General features: G+C 44.1%; 1 protein-coding gene across 3 annotated transcripts in view; it reads left to right on the top strand.

Moving 5' to 3' along the window:
- LOC121283632 (ecotropic viral integration site 5 protein homolog) overlaps nt 1–25,130 on the top strand; it is a 431,317-nt gene that overhangs the window by 143,446 nt on the left and 262,741 nt on the right. For 2 of the 3 annotated variants that reach the window (XM_041198414.1, XM_041198413.1), the window contains 3 exons: nt 10,685–10,764; nt 10,903–10,942; nt 17,964–18,044. In XM_041198414.1, coding sequence (XP_041054348.1) covers nt 10,685–10,764; nt 10,903–10,942; nt 17,964–18,044 — 201 coding nt within the window. The remainder of the gene's footprint in view (nt 1–10,684; nt 10,765–10,902; nt 10,943–17,963; nt 18,045–25,130) is intronic. The other variant, XM_041198415.1, reaches the window with a different exon arrangement.

Genomic DNA, 25,130 nt, shown 5'->3' with positions numbered 1-25,130 from the left:
AGCTGATCTTTGGAAGGAACCAGAAGAAAAGCATTTCAAGCATGACTTTGATGGCCACTGGCAGGACATGGCGAACAGTGTTGTAAGCGGCAAGGTCTTCGGTGACGAGGGCATAGATGCCTGTGACCATCTACCTGGAGAGTTGCAGTTTCCTGCAGCACTGATTTTTAGATTTCTCCAGGTAGCTCCATCTTCAGTGGTATTTGAGGGTTTGGTCTCCATTGCCTTCCTGCCCCTATTCTCTCCTGTGACCTTCTGATACCCAGGATTCTGCCCTTCATGAAGAGGGTGTTGCCCCTCATCATCTCTGTACTCAAAGTTTGACAGTTGTGTCCCCATTGCCAGCTGGAGTCTTTCTTCAGAGCAGGTGGCTGCCAAATTGTCCTTTCCCTCTGCCCTTCTGCCCCCACAATGCCCAGGGGGTTATTTTATCCCATTCAAAGCTCAAACACTGAGTGTCCACTCTCCCTGCGCAGTGCCAAGGCCACCCCTTACTAAATGCCAAGCACCCTTATGGGGCTGTGGTGATGCCCTGGGTCAGCCATGACAGGTCCCCACTCTTTACCTATCTCCCTTCAGCTTCAGCTAATATGTTTCTGAAAACACAGGTAACCCATGCATTTCTTTAAAATGTAAACTTCAAACTTTGAACATGTGAACAGCTTTAATTGACCTTAGCCGGTAGGAGAGCTGGATTCTTGTCCCTTCCTACTCCCTCCTTGATGATTCTTGCCAGCATCGAAAATGACATTCTGAAACTGAAATGCTATCCAGCATCAGTCTTTACGTTTCTCCCCCCCCCACCACCACCTGCATCCCCAGCTCCAGGGGGCCCTGAAATTCAGCCCATAGTATCAGAAACAGCATCTTTCCAGTGATTTTTAAAACTTTTATTGCAGATTTCCCGAATACTCTTTCTTATGTTTAATACATTTTCTCAACTCACTTCAAAAAGATAAACATTGGCAAACATGGTCTTGGAGGAGTATTGAACTTGACAGTATTGCTTGTGTTGTTGTTATTTAACTTAGGGTGTTGCTGTGATCTTGCCAATTTAACTGCTTTGTGCTAATTTAGTTTCCTCATGTTATTCAGCAACTCACTTGATGGGCAGAATCGTCCCAGATTTGGACTAAACGCAGTAGCGGGCGGGTAAAATGACATTTTACCTGCTGGCTGCAATGGTGGCTTTTCATGCCATATGGTCCCAAACCGGCCGCATTAATTATGCATTCCTAGGAAACGTCATTTCCATGGTGGGCAGGCTCTCATTCACCCGTCATGCCATCACTTCGCCACTTCATCACACAGGGTGCCATATTGAAAGTGCAGCTGTGCATGCACCTCTCAGTGCTTCCAACCCATGACTGCTGCAAAGAAGACAGGATGGTCCCAAAAGGCAAAAAGACGGCCGCCCGCAAGTTCAATGACATGTCTTTCCAGTGCCTTTTGGACATAGTGGAGGCTCGCCGTGAGGTCCTCTACCCCAGCTTTAACTGCAGGATGGGCAGCAACTTTACTAATCCGGTTTGGGAGGCGGTGGTCAGTGCCAGTGCCTGGCAAAAGAGGACAGCCATCCAGTGCCAAAAAAGGATGAATGGTCTCATTTGTTCCACCAAGGTAATTCACTCTTCTCATCATTCTCAACTCACACATTCACAAACCCATCACACATCCACAGGGATCTCGCACCTCAAGGGACAACACCACTAGCTCTCTCACACACACCCTCACATCTCCATCAGGCTCATACCCTCTCGAGCTCGCGCTCTCAACCTGTCCATGGCTCTGCTCACCACACAAACATTCCACGCAGTCCCATGTGTCCTGCTCACACTCTTTCCATCTGTTTTCATGCAGGAGAAGCCTGCTCACATCAGCAAGAAGAGGTCCCAGACCGGGGGTGGAGTGGCCCACATTAGGCCCCTCACTCACTTTGAGGAATGTGCCATCACACCAACTGGTGAGGATGTGGGCCGTGCCTGTGGTGACAGTGAGGTTGGCGGCGAACACCCTCGTAAGGATCCTGCAGCACATTCATCCCTCTCTCGATGCAAATGTGAGTGCTCTCTCTCCTGCTTTTGACTCTGCTGCCATGCACTAATTATATCTACTTTGGTTCACAAGGAGCTCTACCAAATGACCGACACCCTCGACCAGCCATTCCATCAGCTCCATCCACGTCCTCACCTCCAGCCAATAGGACACCTCCTCCATTGAAGAGCTGGAAAGAATCAGCCTGGAAGACCCGTCACAGCGCTTACCCACGCCCCGCACCAGCTCAGAGACACACATTAGGTGGAACCTAGATCTAAAGCAGGCTCGAGTTCACAATCTGATGGTCACAGCATGGACACATGTCCATTGCAGCAGGAGACAGGTTTGTGTGAGTTCCCCGGCACTGAGAGGATTTCTGGGGATCAAGCTTCTGTGAGGTCCAAGTCAGATGATGAGCCTCTAGATTTGGCCTTCCAACTCATCCTGGAGAGTCAGCAGAAGGCGTGGGAACATCACGCAGAGCTGTTGGAAGCCCTCAACAGAGTGGGATGTGAGTCGGAGGAGTGCATCGGTCTGTTCTCTGATAAAGCGGTGTCCACATGTGCGTATATGGAGGTCTCCATGGGGAGGGTGATGGATGCCATGGAGATCCTGGTCCAGCAGAACACGGAGATGTGTGCGGACCTGCACTCCATTGCGGGAGCCATGGGTGAGTTCCTGCAGTGGCAACCTGAAAGGGAAACAGGGCACCTTGATGTTCCTCCTGGTGCTTTTTCCCCTCAAAGAGTCAAGCTGGGGACCCCGGGCACCCGAAGGGAGGAGCAGCAGCAGCTGGGTCATCCGCTCAGTAATCTCAGAGGCTATCCTCTCCCTCCGAGCCCCCTTTGCCTTTGAGCCCCTCAACCTCGTCCTCTCTCACCGCAGAGGGAGCAACGGCCAACGAGTGATTCTGGAGGGAGGGGTGTGTGTGTCAGTGTCAGAGGCTTTCAGAGCCTAGTGCAAGCAGTCTCCCATGCACGCGGATCCTTCACATATTATACTTGCCTTAATGTACTGAGCATCTTGAATGCTGCCTGCTGGTGTTTGCTTTCAGTTGTCCATCTGAGCTGACCGTTTCCGCCCACCCAATGATCACACTCCCATGCAGCACCCGATATTGCCCACCACGACTCTTGTTTCACTTTCGACAGCATGGTCTGGATTCAGTTTTTTGTGCGTTCTTCCGTGTTTTCCTCTCCCCCAGTCACCTATTTCCTTTTCCCCATCACAGTTGACCTCCCTGGCATCACTCCTTTCCACTTCCCCTCCATGACCTACCAGCCACAACCCTTTTCCTTTGGGGATCTCCAGGTGAATATGCACGTTCCCTTCCTTTCCGAAAATCCCACGCCCATCCACGTTCACCTCCCCAACTTCCTCCTTCCAACTCCCAGGGTCCATGTCTGCCTCCGAGCCCCCACCAACCACCCTTGCCATCCCTTCTATCACTACCATCGAACTCTTACCCGACCACCTCACTCTGCCCTTGGTCATTCTCACCATTCTCTCATACCATGCCCACCCTCAATTCGCTCCCCAAGAGGCAGTCATGGACCCATCAGACCCCTCCCTTACACATTCACCTGGACATCACCCTCTCTGCCCCTCCTCCCCATCCTTAGTCCTCCTACTGCCATCCTCTCCGGACTCCACTTAGTCCATCCACCTTCCTAACTCCCTCACTTCTTCCACCACCCTTAGTCCTTCCCCTCTCCCGACTCCTTCCTCCAACCTTACTTTTTTCTCCAGTATCACTTCTTCCTCCAGCCTTACTTCTTGCACCTTCCTGACTCCCTCAGACACCCTCACTTCTTCCACCAGCTTTACTCTTTCCCCTTTCCAAACTCCTTACTCCCTCTGAACTCCTTCCTCTCCCTGGACTCCTTTCACTCTCCACACTCCTTCCTTCCCCTGGACTCCTTTCACTCTCCACACTCCTTCCTTCCCCTGGACTCCTTTCACTCTCCACACTCCTTCCTTCCCCTGGACTCCTTTCACTCTCCGCAGTCTTTCCCCCCCTTCAAGCTCCTTCCCTTACACCTTCCAGCCCCTGTACACCTACCTCCCCCGTTACCCCCTCTCCCCCAAGCTCACCCCTTCATTTCCCCCCCTCCACCTCACACCGTCGACACCTTCATTCCCCCACTCCCAACCTCAACCCCCCAACATCTTCATTCTCCCCTCCCAACCTCCCTCCCCTGACACCTCTTCCTTTCCCAGTTGATCCTTGACCTTCCTCTCCTACCCCCTCAGCCATCATCCGTTGTGAGCATCAATGATGAGCTGGTTTCCAGCAGAGCCATGTCCATGAGAAACCACCCAGCATGCCATGGATGTTCCTCCAGGATTCTGTTGCTGTCAGGCTCCAGCATCTTCTGCTCCTCGGATGTCTGTGATGTGAGCAAGGCCCTGGTGATAAGTCCCGACTTTAGCACATCACATTTAACCGCTGTGCTTTCCCGCCAACGTGAATGGATGATCCAGCGGCGGGCGTGCTGAGTCCATTGGGGGCTGGCCTTATAATGATATGCTGATGTGTTACAATGAAGTTCCCAACATCCGATGGTAGGGAACGGGGTAGGCGGAGCAGAGCGGAAAATCGTAAACTGGTTTCACGATGTCATGAAACTGATCTTTGGCCTCCTTGCCATATTGTCCATTCAGGCTACTGAATATGCCTGACACCAGCAGGCAGGGAAAATCCTAGCTGATGTCCATCAGTCCATAATGTTACGTAACCTCGAGAAATTTACAGAGGGGAAAACATTTATTCTTTTTAACTGTTTAATACTCGGAAAGGGATACCAATGGTATTTTCTGCTGCAAAATTGGCTAAACGTCAGAAAACTGCACCATGACACATGCACATTGCTCAATGCATCATATTTCCATCACTTACCTGCCAACAATCTCCATCAGTCATTGCTCGTACTTAACATTGATTGTTTCATTTCATCTCCACAATTAGCATTGCTGCAAGCCTCCCACCCAAATCTCATAGCTTACACACAGCCAGATATTCAACCGTGATAGCAATATCACTCAAACGCATTGTACCATATTCACTAACAATACATGATGATGCATAACTGGGGGCAAAGAGTAAGCCCTAACTGTTGGGGAAGAAGCACTGCCTCACTTCCCTGGAGGGGACAGCACTCGCCATCATTGGAGTGGCCATGACTGAGCCTTGGCCAGTGTCAGGGCTGAAACCATTAAAGTAATCATATGCTGGTACCCAATCCTCTTTCTCACATCCCATTTTCTTCTCTTCCCATAATATCTTCTGATTTACAAGCTACAGATGATGTAAGCATGCTCCTCTTGCTTCCTCTCCACCTCTTCCTCTTCCTCCTCCCCAGCACCCCCCCTTACTCAGATACCCAAGAACTGCAACCTGACTATACAGTAAGGAGGAGCAGGAAGCTAGTGATGAAGACAAAACACAGTCGCTTGCTCGCACAATCACAGCCCCCTGCTTAGATACTGACATTGCATACTTTAGAAGATAGCCCTTTAGAAGATAGATGCAGGATCTGCATGTGGTGAGACTCTGGGTATGAGTGGACTGCAGCCAATGCAAGGAACAAGAGTAGCACAGGCACCAGTTCAGCAGAGAGCTAGATTGTATGCAGGTTCTGAGACAGAGAACTCAGATGAGGACCTTGCTGACTGGCCTACAGAAGAAAATTGATTGGAATGCACACTCAAAATGCTTGGTGCATTGACAGGCCTGCCAAAAAGGCTGCAGTCAGTGTTGAGTATGGAGGAGTCTGGTGTCAACTTGACACAGGTCTTTGCACAGAGCTTGGAGTCCATCGTCTCCAGCATGGAAGTAGAGGTCAACTCCATGAGAACATGTACATATCCATCCATGATGCACCGTCTAATGGTCGACGTCTCGGTTTCCATTTCCACACAAGCAGAAGCCACATGATGTCTGGGAGGTGCAATGGAAGCTCAGACTGAATTGTGCCTGCTAAGACTGCTGTCATCATAGCTGCACATAGCAGTGTATGTCACAGTAATGTAGCAAACTGTCCTCCAATACATTGCTAAGATTGCTGAGGAGCCACCCCGGGGAGTAGCTTTGGCACCATAGGGCACAAGTCTGTCTTCCTTTCTCAGGATGGCCCCTCTTAGCCCAGAGCTGTTTGAGGCTATCCTGCAAAGCCACCTGCCATCTCCGTTGAAAGTCAGCAGCATTTCACCAAACATAGTACCGCCACTGGGTTAGCACTGTGTAGGTATACCAGGATGGGCAAAGGAAAGCACACACAAGACAGGCACGAAGAGAATAGACAATGGTAATTAATTGACTTTTGTATGCAGAGTGGCATTATTGGATTTACAAATTTGACTTGGAATGTTGTTTTGAGGTAGTTTTTACTTCAGTGATGTGGCCAAGAGGACTCTGTGATAATCAGTGACAGAAGGAACGTAAAGCATGGGACTGTTGGGGAACAGGGAATCGGGGTTGTGTTCACTGATACCGCAGTCAGATGAGGCGATCATGGGTTGGCCAGCCAAAATGGACTGTGCAGTTTGCCTCCCCTCTACCTCCTCTTCCTTCCCTTCTCCTCCTCCTCCTCATGTGGTTGCCCTCTAACTGTGTCCTAATAGTGAGGTTGTGCAGCACGCACCAACCACCATAAATCTTGGCATATGCTCTTCAGAGTATTGCGGGGCTCCTTCAGTGAGGTCCAGGCAGTGGTACAGTTGTTTAAGTACCCCAATGGTCTGCTTCATCATATTTTGTGTGGCAGCATGGTTTTCGTTATATGCATGCTGCCCAGATGTACATAGGTTGCACACCAATGTCATGAATTATGTGGTCAGCGGATAGCCCAGTGCCACTCTCTGGTTTGTTGTGGTTGCTCAAATGCAGGTTGTACAGTGGATTGCCACAGAATAAGGGCATCCTGACTTCTGCCAAGATACTAGGCATGGACCTGCAAGATGTGCTGTGTATGGTTACATCCCAGTTGGACAGTGAGGGAGTAGATCCCTTCAGGTTGTGGTACATCTCAGAGTTGCCATGTGGCACTCACAAAGCAACGTGCATGTAGTCTATGGTATCCTGAACCATGGAGAATGTTGCAATCCTCCTGAAGCCACATGTTCACTCCAGCTGTTTCTCTCTGGCAAAAGAAAATGAAATGTATTCAGCTGCCTTGGGATTGGGAGCTTTATAAACTACTTTCGTGCAACAGTGGATGGCAGACTAGCAGATGTTGCTAATATCACCTGCTGCAGCCTGGAAGGAGCCAGGCTCATAAAAGTTCATGGGCATGGTCACCTTCACAACCACTGGCATTGCCATCCTTGCTCTGAAGTGAGGCTGCAGAAGGTGGCAGATTTCAGTTAGATGTTCTTGGTGAAGAAGAGGTGTCAGACCCACTATTCCTCACTGAAGTATAAGAATTTCTCCCTGAATGCTCAAGGCAGATATATCCACCAACTGAGAGCCCTTCTCCCTCTTCTCTTCCCTCTTCTAGCAGCTTGTCCTGCTCTGTGTAGCCTCTACTTACTTTCTCTGTCATGCTGTATTCAAGGGGGATATAGACTACTGCACCCATGTCTGAGAGCAAGTGGTTTGTGCAGAATCCTTGAAGCTAGACAAAGTCGTACAGCACGAGCCATACCACTCCCTGTAAACTTCAGCAACTTTAAACAACTCCAGAAACTACAAAACATTGATTTCTACTGGCTCTTGCTGCAATTGTAGCAATCAGCAACTAACCTGAAAGTAGATGATGCTCCCTTTATATAGCACTAGTGGAAAGATGCGGTCCTTCCTGTTGCTGAATGCATGTTCATCTGTGTTATGTTAAGAGAGGGCGTTAGTTGGAACATTGGAACCAAATTTGGCATCATGGTCTGCATACTTCCAGTGGATGCTACCTGCATGCGCACCAAAATGGCATCCACCACAGAAGAGTTTACATGTGCTGCAGATGCCTTTTTGGAGGCAAAATAGCACTGCTAGTGTCAAAAAACCAGGCATTATGGAGCTGTATTTCGAGGCCTCCATCTTTAACCTAGTCATTTTTAAATTCTAGACAGGCTTTATTGTGAAAGTAAAATGTATTTTTTTTAACTTAAAGCCAGTTTCAGTAAATAATTGCACTGCTGCAGTTGAAAAGCTATTAGAAAGTGTATTCAGAGGGCTATTGTTTCAGCGTATCAATATTCAGGTATGTGCTAAGTAAGACCAATTTTGGACAGGTCTAATCATCTGTTTTCTGTAAAACCCAATTGTTCTAGGTAAGAGGGTCAGCTGCAAATCACAAATAACAAAATAAGAATAGGCAAAAAGCATTAACGCCATGTCGCTTAATTATAATGCACTGATGAATGCAGTAGAGAAATCCTGTCTGTCTATTCTAGTGATAAGGTTGGTGTTTGCAGAAATAATCGAAAACCATATTCATTCAGCATTATCATGGTAGAAGTTTTTTTAAAATGACATTATGAATTGCTCAATTTTGTACATGAAAAATCAGCATAGAAACTGTGATCTGTGTGTGCTTCAATGATGTGTTAATTTCTGCCTGTAACGCTGGGGTGGAATAATTTTGAGCACGCACTCCCTGACCCCTGTTTTATGTATTTGTTTGTTAGGCACCTTAAAAGAACACAACATTTAATGAAGGTGTGCACTTAGAAGTTTTTGCCATTTTATAAGAGTTGTTAACCTGTTAAGGGTTGAAGTCTGTGACGTAGCCTCTAAAACTTATGGGGGTTGGGCCATCCAGTGCCAGTGACAAATCTCCGACGGGGGGGGGGGCAAGAGAGAAAATCTGTTGGCAGCCCTTGAATTTGAAGTATTTCTGGGGACCAAAGAATGGCTTTTTTCCAAGATTATAGTGTAGAGCAATTTCTAGATCTAGGAATTGAAAATTTAGGTAAAATAATTGACTGTAACTCTGACTTAAATCTTTCCTCAAAATGGCAAAGCATCAGGCAGGGGCTTTCAAGCATACACACACCTTATTCAAAATGAGAGGTTATCTTCCAATTTTACCAACATTTGCTGAAGTTGATTTTAGATTCTCCTTAGAATTAGAGCTGTCAATGTGAATTGTAATCTTTTGATGCCATGCTTGGTAACGGAAAACTCAAGAAAGAGGCCCTGTGATTGGTTGGCTCCCCAGTGGTTTGTTGATTTCACTACAAGTCAAACTTTTTGAGACAAGCACTGTGATTCATTAACTGCAATATAAGATATTGCCCTCAACCCAGGCCCTTGCTTTGTAGCAATTGTATTTCTATACTGGAGATTCAGCAATTGCTGCACCATAGTGGGTGAGTCTGTGTAATCAACCCTCTTGTCATACCTGAGTAAAAACTATAGCCTAAAAACAGGTGAAACACTAAATTACTGAAATAGTTTGTTTTGTAAGAGTTTAGAGCACATTTAAGTGAGACTGTGATATGGCCATCAAATCTTTGAGACATAAAATCTGAGAGTTGATATGTCTGACTTTTCTCCCTTTTGTAGATTCTCTGCGCTTCTGTTACACTGATTTATCAAGTAATTGTGATTTGATAAGGCACTGATTTAACCTAACATAAGAATCTATAGGGCCAGAAAAGACTATTACCTCTTTCTGGCCAGTCCCGGTATTGAGCAACGATTTTATCCCTCAATTTTAGTTATACCTCCCTATCCAATATTTCTTCAGCTACTTATTTAACTCTTCTGTGAAGTTGCTGATACAGTTTCTATCTTTTTTTATATTTTCTTTGTAGGGTGCAGCATACGTATGTTTTTCCTTACAGAAAAGAAGGTTGAGAGGAGATTTGATAGAGGTATTCAAAATCATGAGGGGTCTAGACAGAGTAGATAGGGAGAAACTTCCACTCATGAAAGGATCGAGAACAAGAGGGCACAGATTTTAAAGTAATTAGTAAATGAAGCTAAAGTGATATGAGGAGAAACTTCTTTATGCAGTGAGTAGTTAGGGTTTGGAATACACTGCCTGAAAGTGTGGTGGAGGCAGGTTCAATTGAAGCATTCAAAAGGGGATTAGACTGTTATCTGAAAAGGAAGAATGTACAGGGTTTCGGGGAGAAGGTGGGGGAATGACGTTAGGTGAGTTGCTCATTTGGAGAGCCAGTGCAGACATGATGGGCCTAATGGCCGCCTCCTATGCCATAACAATTCTGTGATTTTATGAATTCAAATATAATGCTTCATGGAACTTGAATGCAAACTGCTCAACTGCAAAGTTAATATAAAAACGTATAAATTGTGATATTATGCTGTTGTACTCTATAGAAGTTCAGAGCATTAATGAACTTGCACAACTTTTCTTACTTTATAATCTGAATCCTTGGACCTCAGCAATATACATTAGCTCTCTACAACAGCAGTACAACAGTTTTTTGTTTGCTACGGTACAGGTCTTTTAGTTTTTGTGACTGAAATCGCAAATTTGTTGCTGGATTAAGGAGATTTTTGGTGCTGTTGGTGCATGCCGACTAGGTACTGGATTGAGTGAAATCGTTTCAATTGGGAGCTTCATACTACCAGGTGAAGGAGAATATCGTTCTGTCAACCTGGTCTGGATTTGAACTAGTGCGTAATGAATTCTTTAAAAATAGAGGTATGTAAAAAGAAATGTCTTTTTTTTTTAAACAGGGCAGGCAAGATGGGGCATCAGTTGATCCATGGGAAGATTTCAATTTATACAAAGTTGTGGACAGATTTGGCTTTCTGCAGTAAGTTCAATAAATGCTGAACATTTTGATGACTATTTTGCACTTTTTTTAAGAAATTGTCAGGCATGTTTAATATTCTGTTATTAATGTATGTCCTTCCCTCAGTGTTACTAAATTAATATTATTATGTACTTTCAGTGAACATGAGCTGCCTACGCCAACTGTATTGGAGGAAAGGGTAAGAAGTGTATTATAACAAATACTTGTTTATTGTTGAGCAATTCTGCATTGGTCTGTAAATGACAATGGATGGACAAAGCTGCTCTCAGTGTTACATATAAACAAGCTCACAGCTTTTAGTAAATGAAAACTAAAATACTGTATTTAAAAGTAGGTTTAGATCAGTCAGTCTAGTAACACATTGGAATAGTAGTATGAACGTTGGTGCTTCAATTTTCCCATACGCTGGATTTCCACACTCTGCTGGGCAACTGCAAAACTTCTTGTACAAGAATAAAGCAACTTGCCCCAGGCAAGGAAGGGAAAATTAGAGGTTGAGTGAACTTGAACCACTCCCAAACACCCATCTCACAACTGGCTCCAGAGCGGGACTTGCAACGGCCCGGAATAGGTTTGCTGCCCACATTAAGTCAGAAGCTCAACATCAAGTATGTATAAGTCTATAAAGTTTCTATGGGTCAGACAAAATGTTGCACCAGCTAATGTATAGGAAGATGGTGTAGTATAATGAAGCATGAAGATTTTATTTAGTATATAAAAAGTGTGTATACAATATAAATTGTGAGTAAAAGTGCATTTTACAAACACTGCTAAGATCAAATGAAGATAATTCTCCAAATACTATTCCAATTGTAATACACTGACAGAATCCCAGAATTTAAATGACATCTGCCTTTGACCAGATCAAGACAGGAAAAGATTAAACAATTCTAGTATGCCTTGAACAACGTCTGAACCAATTCTGTTACACTATACTTTTGTGCATTCCAAAGATTAGATACTGAAGTGTTTCCACTACACTATGGCCAGGACTTTTAGGATGGCAGGGTTTCCCACCCTGCCACCCAAAGAATTGGTGGAGAATACACTGCCAACAATACTAGATGCCCATAATCATTTAACGCTCCAAGGAGCATTCATTGGCTGGAGATCAAACTTCTGCACCTCAGTCAAGAGAAAGTCCTACCTCAGAGAGCTGTTGAGCAATCTTTTTGGCCAGCAGTTCTCTAGTCCTAGCAGCACCAGAACTGGACAGGTCTGAACTACAAAAATCCCCCAGAGTCTAAGTCCCCAATGCCAGGATCAGATAACTGGGGTTCTCAGAGCGGGGAATGGAGATGAGGGCCGAGGGGATGGTGACGACGATGAGGGGCTATTGGTGGGAGGCCACGGGAGGCAGGCATAGGGGGTGCACCCAACGTTGAAAGGGGGCTGTTTATGGAGGCACTCCTTCCTGCCCAAGGCCTGAGCATGTTCACTTTCTGGGCTTTCCCTGGACCAACTTCTGCCAGCCTGAAAATTGAGGCTGGGTGGGAAACGGCCCTTAAATGGTCATTAATTGGCCACTCTAGGCCCTCAATCGAGACAAAGGTGGGCAGGCCGGCCTAGGCTTCATCTGTCCCACCGTAAAATTGGAGGGGAATTGGGGCAGATGGGAGCCTGTTAGGAAGGCCATCCAAGGAATTTTATGGACCCCTCCCACCCCCCCCCCCCCCCCCCCCCCCCCCCCCCCCCCAAACCCGGTTGCAAACCCACCAGTGGGGGAAGGCAAAATTATACCCTATGTTGCTGTTCTTTCACGATCCCAGTTACAATTAGAGAAATGAATAAACTTGCTGAAGACTCCTCCATGTTTTTCGTGGTCAGGGACAGGAAGGTGTGACTGTAAGAGAGGCAAGTATGGGAATCCAGAATGTAGCAATGGAGGAGACTTAGCCCTTGTAATTGTCCAACAGGTTTGATGTTCTTGCAGCTTGTGTGGGCGAGAGCTGTCCGCAGGATGGATGAGCAAACTAACTATAGTGCTTTGGTGCAAGGGGTCATTCAAGTTGAGGGAGCAAAAAGGAATATAGTTGTTGTAGGCCACTTTAGATTTAGGGAGATAGACACTGTTCTCTGCAGCCGAGAGTGTGTCTTGAAGGCTGTGTTGCTTGCCTGGTGCCAGGGTTAAGAACGTCGCCTCAGGGCTGGAGAAGAACTTAGAGTGGGAGAGGAAGAATCCAGGTATCAGGTCCACGTGGGTACCAAGGACATAGGTAAGACTAAGAAAGTGGTTCTGCTGAGGATGTATGAGCAGCTTGGGGCTAAATTAAAAAGCAGAACCACAAAGGTAAACTGGTTTACCTGAGCTCCAAGCAAATTGGCATAGGGTAAAGTTGAAGCATGGCTCAAAGATTAGTGTGGGGAAAAAAACGAGTTTCGATTCATGGGACACTGGCACGAGGACTGGGGAAAGAGGAAGCTATACTGTTGGTATGGCTTTCACCTGAACCACGCTGGGACCAGTTAATGTCAAATCACATAACTAGGGCTGTAAAGAAGTTTTATACTAAATAGTGCAGGGGAGGGTTTACATGAGGGGATGTTAAAAAGAGAAGGATGAGGTGATAGTGCACGGTAGTGGTATGGGTAATGATAACTAGAGAGTGACAGGAGGAGACAGAGCATACAAGATATGTGTGCACCAACAAATAAGGTCAGAATAGGGAATAATAGTAAAAAGGCAGAATTAAAGGCTCTTTATTTGAACGCAGCATTCATAACAAGATGGATGAAATGATGGTACAAATAGAAATAAATGAGCATGATATGATAGCCATTGCAGAGAAATGATTGAAAAGTGACGAAAATTCATGGGCATTTGACATTTCAGAAAGACAGGAAGAATGGAAAAGGAGGTGGGATAGCTCTGTTAATAAAGGATAGATCAGTAGAATAATGAGAAATGACCCTGGTTTGAATGATCAAAATGTAGAATCAGTTTGGGCTGAGATAAGAAATAGCAAAGGAGAAAAGTCACTGGTGGAAGTGGTTTTTGGTCCCCTGACAATAGCTACACTGAAGGATAGAGTATAAATCAAGAAATAATAGGGGGTTGTAAGAAAAGTACTACACTAATCGTGGGACATTTTAATCTTTGTATAGATTGGACAAATCAAATTGGCAAAAGGTAACCTGGAGGATGAGTTCATGGACCTTATTTGAGACAGTTTCTTAGAACAGTACATTTTGGAACCAGCCAGGGAACAGGCTATTTTAGCCCTAGTAATAAGTAATGAGACAGGATTAATTAATGACCATATAGGAAAGGATCCTCCAGATAAGAGTGATCATAACACTTTTCCCATTCAGTTTGAGGGTGAGGAATTTGGGTCTGAAACTAGTGCCTTATCCTTGTAATTTTCTTAATCTAAGTTTATGAAGACAGAGTTGGCTAAAGTGGACTGGGAAAATGAGTTAAAAAGGTAAGATGGTAGAGAAGCAGTGGCATATATTTAAGGAGATATTTCATAATTGTCAACAAAGATGTATTCCATTGAGAAAGAAAGACTCTTCGAGCAGGATGCACCATCCGTGGCTAATTACAGAAGTTAAGGATCATCTTGAATTGGAAGAAACGATGCAAATGCTGCAAAGATTAGTGCTAGGCTGGAAGGTTGGAAACCAGCAAAGGAAGACTAAAAATAAGGAAGAAATTGGAGTATGAGAGAAAATTAGCAAGAAATACAAAAGCAGACAATAAAAGCTTCTATAACTATATAAAAGGAAAAAGATGGCTAAAGTGAACATTGGTCTTTTAGAGGGAGAGACTGGGGAATTAATAATGGGAAACAAGGAAGTGGCAGGGATTGAGCACATTTTGTATCTGTCTTCACAGTAGAAAATACAAAAAACATCCCAAGAATAGCAGAAAAGCAGGGGACAAAAGGGAGGGAGGAACTTAAAGATGATCACTATAGGATAAGTACTAGGCAAACTAATGGGCCTAAAGGCTGACAAGTCCCCTGGACCTGATGGCCTGCATCCTAGGGTCTCATAGGAAGCGGCTACAGAAATAATAGATGCATTAGTTGTAATCTTTCCAGAATTCCCTAGATTCTGGAAAGGTCCCTGTTGATTGGAAAACTGCAAATGTAATACCACTGTTCAAGAAAGGAGGGAGACAGAAGGCAGCAAACTGTAGGCCAGTTAGTCCAACATCTGTCTTTGAGGCTGTAACAAGCAGGGTAGATAAAGGGGTACCAGTAGATGTAGTGTATTTGGATTTCCAAAAGGCAACAGATAAGGTGCCATATAAAAAGGTTACTGCACAAGATAAGAGTTCTGAGTGTTGGGGTGATGTGGTAACTTGGAGAGGAGATTTGCTCACTAACAGGAAGTAGACAGGTGGGATAAATGGGTCATTTTCAGGATGGCAAACTGTAACTGGTGGAGTGCCACAGGGACTAGTGCTGGGGCCTCAACTATTTACAATATACGGTAATGACTTGGATGAAGGGACTAAGTGTATTGTAGCCATTGCTCATGATAGAAAAAAGCAAAATACTGCATTTGCTGGAAATCTGAAACAAAAAACAAAACATGCTGGAAAAACTCAGGTCTGACAACACCTATGGAGAGAAAGACAGAATTACCGTTTCAAGTCAGTATGACTCTTCTTCAGAGCCCTGAAGAGTCATACGGACTCAAAACATTAACTCTATTTTTCTCTCCACAGAAGCTGTCAGACCTGCTGAGTTTTTCCAGCATTTTTTGCTGATGATTGAAAGATAGGTAGGAAAACAAGTAGTGAGGAGGATATAAAGAATTGTAAAGTGATATACATAGGTTGAGTGAGTGGGTAATGTGGATTATAATGTGGGAAAGTGTGAACTTGTCCACCTTGGCAGCAAGAATAGAAGAGCAGAGTGCTGCAGTGCAGACGGACCTGGGTGTCCCTGTACATGAATCATAAAAATTGACATGTAGGGAAGGCAAATGGAATGTTGGCCTTTATTGCAAGGAGATTGGAGTATAAACGTAGCAGTCTTGCTACAACTGTATAGGGCAATGGTGAGATTGCATCTGGAGTAGTGTGTGCAGTTTTGGTCTTCTTGCTTAAGGAGGGATATACTTGCATTGGATCAGAGAAGGCTCACTGGGTTGATTCCTGGAATGAAGGGGTTATCTCATGTGGAAAGGTTGAGCATTTAATTGGGCAGGAGGGTGGCGGTTTTGGACCCCACCACATTCACACCTCTGCTCGATTAAGACTGTGGCAGGAAAGCTTTCCCACCCACTTCCAATTGCCCTCTTAAGGGCCTCATCACAGCACCTCTGGTTTTAACCCAGCAGTGGGTGGCGGTCTTGCTATGCAGGAAGTCTGAAAAGTAAACCCTGTTGGGGTTGCTTGCAGGTTTTTACAGGGTTGGGGAGGTGCCTTATTCAAAGGGAGTGCCTAATTGAGGGCCCTGGCATTGGGAAGAGGGAGCCCTGCTGAGAGCCAACCCTGTCTCTAGCTGCCAACCCCTCCCCCCTCTTCCCATGACACTCATCCTGCCGTTGCTCACTTGTGCCTGGGTCCATTGAAGATTTCGGGCTTTGGATGGGTCTGCTACCAGCAGCAGCCACCGCCTCTCCAGTGGCGCTACTTTTTTTTACTATTCCAGTAAAGCTACTTTTATGGGATATGGGTGTCACTGGCTAGGCCAGCATTTACGGCCCATCCCTATTTGCCCTTGAGAAGATGGTGGTGAGCTGCCTTCTTGAACCACTGCAGTCCATGTGGTCTATGTACCCTTATGGACTTTCTAGTAGTTTTGATACAACTGAGTGGCTTGCTAGGCCATTTCAGAGGGCATTTAAGAGTCAACCACATTGCTGTGGGTCTGGAGTCACATGTAGGCCAGACCATTTCCTTCCCTAAATGGCATTAGTAAACCAGATGGGTTTTTATGACAATCAACAATGGTTTAACGGTCATTAGACTTCTAATTCCAGATTTTTATTGATTGAATTCAAATTCCAGCATCTGCTGTGGTGGGATTCGAACCGGGTCTCTGGATTACTAGCCCAGTGACAATATCACTATGCCATCCCCTCCCTGACAATGAGGTGCCCCCATCCCCCACCTCCCATCTGGGGGGAACCTCCAACCTGTAAAGGAAACATAGGAGAGGAAAACTTAGAGAGGTACATCAGATAGTTAAGGAAATGGAAAAGGTAAATCTAAAAGGTTAATCTAGAATGCAACTTGCAAAACTGTAATCTGTGGATAGGTGCTCAGAAGAGTAAAAGATAAAATTGTGCAAAAACTGAAAGATGTGGCATAGACTTCCAGATCAAGTAATGAAAGTGTCAGATAAAGGCAAAATACTGCAGATGTTGGAAATCTGAAACAAAAACAAAAAATGCTGGAAAAGCTCAGCAGGCCTGACAGCATCTGTGGAGAAAGACAGTTAACATTTTGAACCTGTTTGACTCTTTGATCTCCCCACTTTTTTCTAAATTCATTTTTACTTATTTATCTTTTCCCCCACTTATTTTCATTATTTTAAAAAATTTCCATTTTTATTCATTGTTTTATCCTCAGCGTTTAGCCTTTTTTCCCACCACCTGTCCCACCCCCCCCCCCCCCGCCCCACCCACTAGGGCTATCTGTCACTTTCCAGAGTGCTTACCCTGGTCCTGCCATTATCACATTCTACTTTCCACTCAATGTCACCGTTAGCACCTCCTTTAGCCAGTACCACCACTATTAACAACCCTTTGACCTTTTGTTTATGACACCCTTCGCAATCTCTTCTTTGCCTCCACCTATTGCTGGCCTTCTATCCAGCTTCACCTGTTCGACCCCCATTAAGCAGTATATATTTCACCACATTTCTCCTTCCCTTTAGCTCTGAAGAAGAGTCACACAGACTCGAAATGTTAACTCTGTCTTTCTCTCCACAGGTGCTGTCAGACCTGCTGAGTTTTTCCAGCATTTTTTGTTTTTGTTCTTGTTTGTGAATGAAAGTGTAAACTCTGGAATCATTTAATGAACATTTGAAGCTGTAATGAAGGAGACTTAGGTGGCATGAATTCCTTTCCTCATTAGTAATTACCTTGTCCAGAAAATTGAAGTAATTGGTATTTGACATGGTTGCATATTAAAAGCGCCCAAAACTGCAAAAACATAGCCACTGCATTAAAAATTGAGTCATTACTAAAATACACAAAAGCTTTTTATATATGACACTTTTATTTTTATTTTGCAGCTTAAACATTTGGAGATTGAAAGAATACCCAAATGGGTCAAAATGGTTAAAAAATGGGACAAGTACAGAAACAGTGACAAGGTAACGTTTATTACTTCAAAGCCACCTCAATAAACCTGAATTTATATTTGAGTTATTCTCCATTTTTGGAACCAAAAATTCAGTTCCAAGAATAATCTTCTTGGTTCATTCCAGAACTGTTTATACCGAAGCAAACTAATTCAGCCAAATACAGTTTGGCCACAGAGCAACTCCAGTACAACTGGGAAAACGGTATAACTCTTTTGGATTCCAGATTATGTGCTTCAAAGTTCACCTCAAAAGTGTTTCAAAGTACCCAATGAAGATTATACTTGATCCAGATAAGGCTTTGGTACATCCGTATTTGGGGTGTTGTGTTTGCTTTTGGCCCCCATGTGTCATGATTTAGTGGTGCAGAGTATAATGACCAGGATGATACCAAATTTCAGAGTACATTGTTGTGAAAATAGGCTCAAAGAATTGCTGTTATCTATTTGTAAGAAATGCAGGCTTTGATGGGATATAATTAATAATTTTAAAGTGATGAATGAATTGATGCAGTCTGATTAGATATGTTTTTGCATTGGATAGGGAGGACAATGCTGGAAATTACACTATAAAGTATATGAGCAAAGAATTAGGTTAAATACAAGGAGGTATTTATTTTACAGCCTCTGGGATAAAGCACCAAAATATGTAGTGATTAAGTCCTTTAAAAGGGAATGTAACATAACCTAGAGATTTCCCCTCGTTGACAAGGAGAGTTACTCAAGCCGGGGGAATCAACCTTGGTTCAATGAAGAGTGCAGGAGACCATGCTAGGAGCAGCACCAGGCAAGCCTGAAAATGAAGTGTCAACTTGGTGAAACTACAATACAAGACTACTTGCATGCCAAACAGCATAAGGAACTTGTGATAGACAGAGCTAAGCGATCCCACAACTAATGGATCAGATCAAAGCTCTGTAGTCTGATGGACAATTGAACAACTAATTGGAGAAGGTGGAGGCTCCACAATGATGGTGGAGCTCAACATATTAGTGAAAAAAGACAAGGCTGAAGCATTTATAGCCATCTTCAGCCAGAAATGCCAAATAGATGATTGATCTCAGCTTCCTCCTGAGATTCCCAGTATCACAGATGCCAGAATCAGCCAATTCAATTCATTCCACCTAATAAAGAAATGGCTGAATGCACTGGATACTGCACAAGCCAAGGGCCCTGACGACATTCCGGCAATAGCACTGAAGACTTGTGCTCCAGAATTAGCCACACCCCTAGCCAGGCTGTTCCAATACAGCTGCAACATTGGTATCAATTATGGAAAATTGCCCAGGTATTTTCTGCAAAATAGCAGAAAAAGCAGGAAAAATCCAAACTGGGCAATTACTGCCCCATCAGTCTACTCTCGATCATCAGCAGAATGTTCGAAAGCGTCGTCAACAGTGCTATCAACTGGCATTTATTCAGCAAAAACCTGCTTAATGATGCTCAGTTTTGGTTCCGCCAGGGCCACTCAGCTTCTGACCTCGTTACAGACTTTGTCAAAACATGGTCTAAGGAGCTAAATTCTAGTGGTGAGATGAGAGTGACATTAAAGCAGTGTTTGGCTGAGTGTGGCATCAAGGAGCCCTAGAAAAATTGGAGTCAGTAGGAAAACTCTGCTCTGGTTGGAGTCATTCTTTATACAAAGTAAGGTGGTTGTTGGAAGTCAATGATCTCAGCCCTAGGAGCTCCTCAGGGTAATGCTCTAGGCCCAACCATCCTCAGCTGCTTCATCAATGACTTTCTCTCCTTCATAGGTCAGAAGTGGGGATGTTTGCTGATCATTGCACAATGTTCAGCACTGATGACTCAGATTCTGAAGCAGTGCATGTCCATATGTGTCGAGTCCTGAACAAAATTCGAGCTGGACTGATAAATGGCAAGTAACATTTGTGCCACTCAAGTGCCAGGCAATGAGAGAATCTAACTATCTCCCCATGACATTCAATGGCATTACCATTGCTCAATCTACAGTTATCAACATCCTGCGGGTTGCCATTGACCAGAAACTGAACTGGACAAGCCATACAAAAACTGTGGCTACACAAGCTGGTCAGAGACTGGGAATTCTGTGGCGAGTAATTCACCTCCTGACTCCCCAAATCCTGTCCACCACCTACAAGGCACAAGTCAGGAGTAAGATGGAATACTTCCCATTTGCCTGGATGAGTACAGCTCCAACAACATGCAAGAAATTCGACACCATCCAGACCAAAGCAGCTCGCTTGATTGGCACCCCATACACCACCTTAAGCACTCACTCTGTCTATCATCGATGCACAGTGGTGGCTGTGTGTGCCATCTACAAGATGCACTGCAGAAACTCTCGAAAGATCCTTCAACTGCACCTCCCAAACCCCTGACCTCTACCATCTAAAAGGACAAGGGCAGCAAATGCATGGAAACGCCACCACCTGCAAGTCCCTCTCCAAGACACGCACCATCCTGATTTGGAAATATATTGCCGCTCCTTCACTGTCGCTTGGTCAACATCCTGAAACTCCCTAACAGCATTGTGGGTGTACCTACACCACATGTACTGCAGCAGTACAAGAAGGTGGCTCACCAATGGCTCTTGAGATTGCTTTCAAGGGCAATTAGGGATGAGCAATAAACGCTGGTCTAGTCAATGATGCTGACATCCCATGAAAGAATTTTAAAAAATTGACATTCCATTTTTGCAGTGATAAGCTGCGGAATAAGCAGGTGCCTCCTAAAGACCCTGACCATGGAAGTGGAAGCCACTGCTAACAAAGTTTATCAGCCAAGACCTCATCAGTGCTCCCCCCACTGCCGTGATCTTCTACAGGTTGAGTTTGCAGCTCTGCCTGATGAAGCTGAATGAATCCTGCAGCTTGTTGACTCACTGGATCAAGTCCTTAATGCCCCAGGTTCCCCATTGCAGCTTTTCCCAGTGGCTTTTCCTAGTGATTTTCTGCTTTATTTCTCTAATTCCTGCCAGCTGCAGGAAGTATTGTAATCCCATGGGATACATGCAACTAGAATTATTTACAGGGGTAAGTTTTTAGATAATTTTGATTAGATCATACATGGCTTTCACAATTACTGCAACTTCAGTGTTTTAAGGAACTGGAGAGGAATTTGCCTGACTTATTCTTGAATTGGTCAGTTTTTTTTTTCTGGGTTTGTATTGCCTTTCCTAGGAGGTAGTATGATTAACAGATAATTGAACAGTGTATGCATTTGCATCTGTCAATATGTTCATTCTCCACATTCTAATATGGTACAGTAACAAAGTTAACTGCATGTATGCCCTAAAGGTTTACACTTCTTTGCAGTGGAGCCAGGATAACCAACCCAAATTACAAATTCAGATTTTGTTTAGCTGCATTAGAGTCAACACCATTTTGGTTGCTAGCTGCAAATTGTAACCATATTTATGGTATAAAAATATAAACCAGGTCATATTAATTACAGATAGTAAGGCTACGTTACCAATGTTAAAAATATAGATGTACATTTAATGCTGACTCAAAAGAAATTTCCCTGGCTCACTATTTGTCGCAAAATTAGAAATGTCTTCATAATAAGTGTTTATGCATTTGGTACAAACAACAAAAATAATCTTGTTCCATGTTGAAGCTGGTATTGTTTGGAGAAGTGCTTTTATGCAATGTGGCCATAGGCTTGCCATAGTCATGTGACCTTTGATGTCATCCTTAGTGTATAAAGGCTCAAGAGCACCACTATTTGAAACATGGTGTCAGGAGTGTGCAGCTGAAATTGAGTGGATTTTGAAAGCTGTTAGAGTCCCAGTACCTGTAAGAAACAGCAAAGAATCATTAAAACTCTAGTCTGCAACTTTGTACAGGACATTGGTCACTGGGTAAGTCAGTATGGCTTTGCCAATTCCAGTACCTGCTCCTATGGAGATGAAGGCAGATTTGAAAATAAATTTGCGGTTCTTCCAGCCTCAAAGACAAAACTATGAAATTTGTTCAAAGTTAGACAAGAAACCTGAACAAAGAAGAGTAGCAACTCTGTTGTCAATGTTGTGGAGAGAGTGCTACAAACTTTATTGCACTGTAGAGGGTGCAATAGGGGGAGCACAGAGGAGCAGAACAGCCAAACTTGTGAAATTTTGGAGGTCTTAAGGACCCACTTTGAGCCCTTTACTCCTGTTATATATGAACACTACATGTTCAACACCAGAGCACAGGAAGGGGGGGTGGAGAAGAACATTGATCAGTATGTGACTGCATTGAGATGCCTAGCTGTAATTTGAGAGTTTGAGCAGCTAAAGGATAATCTGATCAGAGATGGGATTGTTTTAGGAACAAGAGATCCTGCTGTGAGATCACATCTGCTGAGCAAAGAGAAACCTACTTCAAGAAAGCTGTTGATATGTGCAGAAGTTCTGAAGTGGTCAATCATCAGCTGCAGAGTATTGATGGGTGTGTTAACGAGGCTTTGCACTCTGCTGAGAGGCAGCTCAGGCAGAAGGAGAGCATTAAGATAATATGAAGTGTCAGGGAGACGGTGGTGTTATGGGCTACTTTATAAGCTCTGCAAACCTGTGTGAAGTTGCTCATGATAGTAGCCCAAAAATGAAACCATCAAAAGGTAAAGTTGAGGTTATATGGTGGAATAATGCTCAGCCAAAGAGGGAAAACTAAGCTGAAAGTCCAATGCAATGGGTAGGAAAAAGATTTGCTGTTCCAAATAATAAATGCTAAGCAAACTCTACTCATCTCAGCTGAAACAAGTCAATAGCTTGGACTGGCAACCCTCCATCTACCAGAAGAGGTTTGCAGTGTTTCGCACAACACAAAGCCATTGACTAGTGAACAAATCCTAAAAAAATTACAAAGATGTTTTCACAGGTCTTCCTGGTGAAGTAGATGAGAGTGTGCAACCAACTCAGATCTTCCAAGGAGAGTTCCAGCTGTTCTCAAGTCTAGCCTGAAAGACAAGATAGAGAAACTTGAAAAGATGGAGTAATCAAGAAAGTGACAGCTCTTCCAGACTGCATTAGCAGCATGGTAACAGTGAAAAAACCTGGAAAACTGAGACTGTGCATTTATCCAAAGGACCTCAGTAAAGCTTTGAAGAGATCTCATTACCCTATGCCAACCATTGAAGAAATATTCCACAACTTTCCAAGGAAAACGTCTTTACTACCTTAAATGCAAAGGATGGATACTGGCAAATGAAGTTGGATGAAAGCAGCAGTTTCCTGACTACGTTCTGGATGTCACTTGAGAGGTACAGATGGTTGCGCATCCCATTTAACATTACTGTTCAGGAAGAGTATAAATGCTTATAGCACGAAATGGTCAATGATTTTCCAGGAGTGAAAGTGATTGTGGATAATCTGCTAGTCTATGGCTGTGGAGATACCATGGAAGAAAACATCACAGACCATGATCCGAATCTAAATGAGATTGCTAGAGAAAGCTCGCCAGTTGAATCAGAAGCTAAGTAAGGAGAAACTGCAACTGAAGATGACTAAAGTCAAGTACATAGGCCATGTACTGACAGTGAAAGATGTTTGCCCTGACCCTGATAAGGTGAGAGCTGTGGCAGAGATGCAGCAACCAACAGGTGTGAAGGCAGTTCAATGATTTGTTGGATTTGTGAACTTGTTGTTGTCCAATTTGCATTGGAGAGTGAACCTCTATGCAAGCTCACTGCCAAGGATATTCAGTGATATTGGGGCACAGAACAAGCAGCAGCTTTCACTTGCATCAAACAGATAGTGATAACATTGTAGTACCTCAGCACTGGCATTGTCAATGATGTGGTCACACTGCAGTGTGATGCCAGCAAGACAGGATTTGGGGCAACCTTCATGCAGCAAGGACAACCAGTTGCCTTTGCATTCAGAGCATTAACACAAACTGAACAACACTGCACAGATTGAGAAAGAGTGCGCCTGGCTGTTGTATTGCTCATGAACATTTTAAATCGGTGCCTGCTTGGGAGAGACAAAGTGACATAAGGGCTTGACCATAAACCATTTCAAAGTATCTTTCCCAAACCTCTATCTGTTCCAAAGTGTCTGCAAATGGTTACTTTGTTTGCAAAGATAACATTTGGAAGTAAAATACAAGCAGGGGAAATGGGTGTATATCACTGGCATGCTATCAAGAGCTGCACTCCCTTTGAAGAAAGTTGCTGATGCTAGTACAGCGAATGAGAAGCAACAATGTATTCTAGAAGTCATCAGCCCGGCAGAAACATTGAATTTGACAGCTAAGCATCTTGGTCAGATCAAGCAAACTACGCAATGCGAAGCAACTATCCCAAGTGTTTCTGGAAGTAGAGATGAAAAAAGATGGCCAGAAACTATCAAGGACACACTTATTGTTGTAAGAGTATTAAGCATGCAGGGATGAAGTGAATGCCCAAGATGGAATCTTGTACAAAGGAACTAGAGTCATCATCCCTAAGGAGGAGATGAGGGGAGAGATGCTGAAGCACATCCATGCAAGTCATCAAGGAATTGAGTCTAATCTGAGGAAAGCAAAAGAAGTGCTCCACCAGCACATGAGCAATGAGATCAAGGACCACATCAGTCAGTGCAGTGCTTGTAATGAACATCAAGCTAAGTAAACTAAAGAGTCATTCATGGCTCATGATATCCTAGGCAGACCATGGATGAAGCTTGGTGTAGGCCACTTCACTCTCTTTGGAACTATCGCGTCACCATTGACTACTATTCAGACTACTGAGAATTAGACAAGCTAATGTTAACAACCACCTGTGAGATCATAGAATGCCTGAAAGCACACCAAGTCAAGTCATTATGGCATTCCTTATATTGTGATAAGCGACAATGGCCCTTAGGTCATGAGTGAAGACTTGAGATGCATTGTAAATGATTGGGAAAGCTGCACTATCTCCAGGCAAATTAAAATTACCAAAGGGATCATCAAAAAAACCAAGTAGATCCAGCTTAATTGTACAAGACAATCCTAGAATGGAGAAACACTTACTGAGGGCATGGAAAGTAGTCCAACTCAGCAACTAATGTCACGCCACATCCAAACTACTCTTCCAATAGCTAAAACACTGAAGCCAGAAATGGTAATAGATATGAGTGGCAAAATCAAAGGGAAACGACAAAGCCAAATTTCAC

This window comes from Carcharodon carcharias, chromosome 10 (assembly GCF_017639515.1).
Source record: "Carcharodon carcharias isolate sCarCar2 chromosome 10, sCarCar2.pri, whole genome shotgun sequence".
Taxonomy (NCBI): domain Eukaryota; kingdom Metazoa; phylum Chordata; class Chondrichthyes; order Lamniformes; family Lamnidae; genus Carcharodon; species Carcharodon carcharias.
Note: the sequence above shows the minus strand (reverse complement) of the source record. Positions and strands in the feature narration are given on the sequence as shown.